We start from the raw sequence: 2,380 nt of genomic DNA, 5'->3' as shown, positions 1-2,380 counted from the left end.
GTTCTTGGTTTATTTATCACTTGGTAAATATTACCTGTGATTTTGTTTCCATTTATTGACATCTGATCTATCTACTTAGCACTCTGAATAGTAATAAAAATAGCTGAAAATAAGCCCAATCAGCTGATAAAACATCTATAATACAATTTATAAGTTCTAAACTATTCTAGTGTTTATGATAATGACTCTGTGTTTATGATAATGACTCTGTGTTTATGATAATGACTCTGTGTTTATGATAATGACTCTGTCTTTATGATAATGACTCTGTCTTTATGATAATGACTCTGTCTTTATGATAATGACTCTGTCTTTATGATAATGACTCTGTGTTTATGATAATGACTCTGTGTTTATGATAATGACTCTGTCTTTATGATAATGACTCTGTCTTTATGATAATGACTCTGTCTTTATGATAATGACTCTGTCTTTATGATAATGACTCTGTCTTTATGATAATGACTCTGTCTTTATGATAATGACTCTGTGTTTATGATAGTGACTCTGTCTTTATGATAATGACTCTGTCTTTACAGATTTTGTTCAACATCATCACTTATATATTTTGCTGTCAATTAAAATGCCATTTTTTATCATTTCTAAAAAATATTAAACTGTATTATAAGCTTACTATACCCTATAGCTCTTTAGTTCATAGGATGTTGGTCTCAGAAACAGAACCAACGTCGGACGCCATTCACATTAATATATATACTCTATTATTTTAGAATTATTTAATTAGTAATTAATATTAATTGATAATATAATTTTATTAATTTTAAATATCACGCTGATGAAGCTGAATTTTTATCTCGGCCTGTGCTTTCGTAATGATGTTGTTACGACCACTCTTACCTATGTTATAACAAACATGTACTTGTATGAGAGAAGTAAAACAGGGTCAGACGGTTTAAATTAGGTGGGATATATTATACTGTTATATTAAAATATTTTACATTGATAACCATTGTCATCAATTTCATCTTTACATTAATTTCATCGTTACATTAATTTCATCCTTTCATCAATTTCATTGTTTCATTTTGTGCTTTTTGTCTCTTTTATAAATATCTTGGATTCATAAAACAATTCTTATGGATTACAATTACTTACTTTATTTGAGCAACGTTTCAACCAGGCCCCGTATTCTCAAAACGATCTTAGCGCTAGGATGTCCTAGATATACAGGTTAACAAGTACCGGTATAGGTAAAGACAAAACAACTGACTAAATGTCATTTAAAGATTATATCTTGGATTATTTTCTCTTTTCCTCTTTCTCTTCAATAGACAACTTCTCCCAATTTAAAAGAATCTAAAAAACAAAGGCACCATTGTCTCTCACTCTCCAGTCCTTAATCTCAACAGTTTATGTACTAGAACCAACAAAATTTAAAAAGAAATTTCTGTTGTATTTTTTAGGAAATTCAGACCGAAGTCGTCATGATCAAAAGATAAAACAAGGTAAGATTCAAGTATAAACTCCTGGCTTTTTGGAAAAAAATAAAAAACTATAGTTTTATGGTTCAGCATTTAAACCAGTATTTATAGAGTGTCCTAGGACGCACTTCAGACAGGACGAGACACCCTTCAAATCTCCAAACATTCGGAATGACAAGAAAATGTCTTATGCTGCTGGGGCAAAAATTGTCTCTTTGCCCTTTGCATAACACTGCCCATCTTCAAGGGCCAGAAGCAGAAAGCTTCATATAAAATCCCAGTTTGTATCCAAAGCTGGAACCTTTTCTTATTTCAATCTTTGTAACCTATGATGTTTTTGTTTTTCAGTGGCTTTGACTGTAGATTTACAAAATGGGTTAGTTTTGTTTTTTTATAAATTGGTTGTTTATGGAAACAAAGAGTGGTGGCTTGCTATTCACTTCCTATGCACTAATTACTCAATGACTCTTTTCAGAGAGATCTAATTTGGCATTCCAGCCATTACAAGCAGAAAATGGCATCTAACGGATTGAGTCACTGCCGAAGAATTAAAAGTTGCTCTCACTAGCATTATTGGTGTGTAAACGCAATTGATCATGTGACAAACTGAATAAATGACAAATAGCTGGTTCTACAGATAGTAGAATGTAAATATTCATACATTCATGCATCCTCATGAATATTAATTAGACAAACCTAAATAAGGTGATCCACCCTGCTGATTCTGAGAATATTTTCAGGCTGGTGGAAGAGGAATTGGAAGATATAGAAGTAACAGAACCAAAACCTCGAGAGAAAGATGTAGCCCCACAATTTATCATTAAACCCCGACGCCAACTTGTCGATGAAGGTGATAGCACCAAGTTCAAAGCTTCTTTTGAAGGATCGTCCAATACTCAGGTCACATGGTCAAAAGATGGAAAAGAAATTCTTCCTGA

At 32.2% G+C, this 2,380-nt stretch overlaps 1 protein-coding gene across 1 annotated transcript in view; it reads left to right on the top strand.

Annotated features, from left to right (window-relative positions):
- The window catches only part of LOTGIDRAFT_176368 (hypothetical protein), a gene marked incomplete at both ends in the record, with an annotated part of 7,768 nt that overhangs the window by 2,073 nt on the left and 3,315 nt on the right, over positions 1-2,380 (top strand). The window contains 3 exons of the mRNA XM_009047363.1: positions 1,425-1,466; positions 1,791-1,818; positions 2,183-2,292. Of these exons, the coding sequence (XP_009045611.1) occupies positions 1,425-1,466; positions 1,791-1,818; positions 2,183-2,292 (180 nt within the window). The remainder of the gene's footprint in view (positions 1-1,424; positions 1,467-1,790; positions 1,819-2,182; positions 2,293-2,380) is intronic.

Source organism: Lottia gigantea (genome assembly GCF_000327385.1).
Source record: "Lottia gigantea unplaced genomic scaffold LOTGIsca_1101, whole genome shotgun sequence".
In the NCBI taxonomy this organism is placed as follows: domain Eukaryota; kingdom Metazoa; phylum Mollusca; class Gastropoda; family Lottiidae; genus Lottia; species Lottia gigantea.
This window is presented reverse-complemented; position numbering and strand designations above follow the sequence as displayed.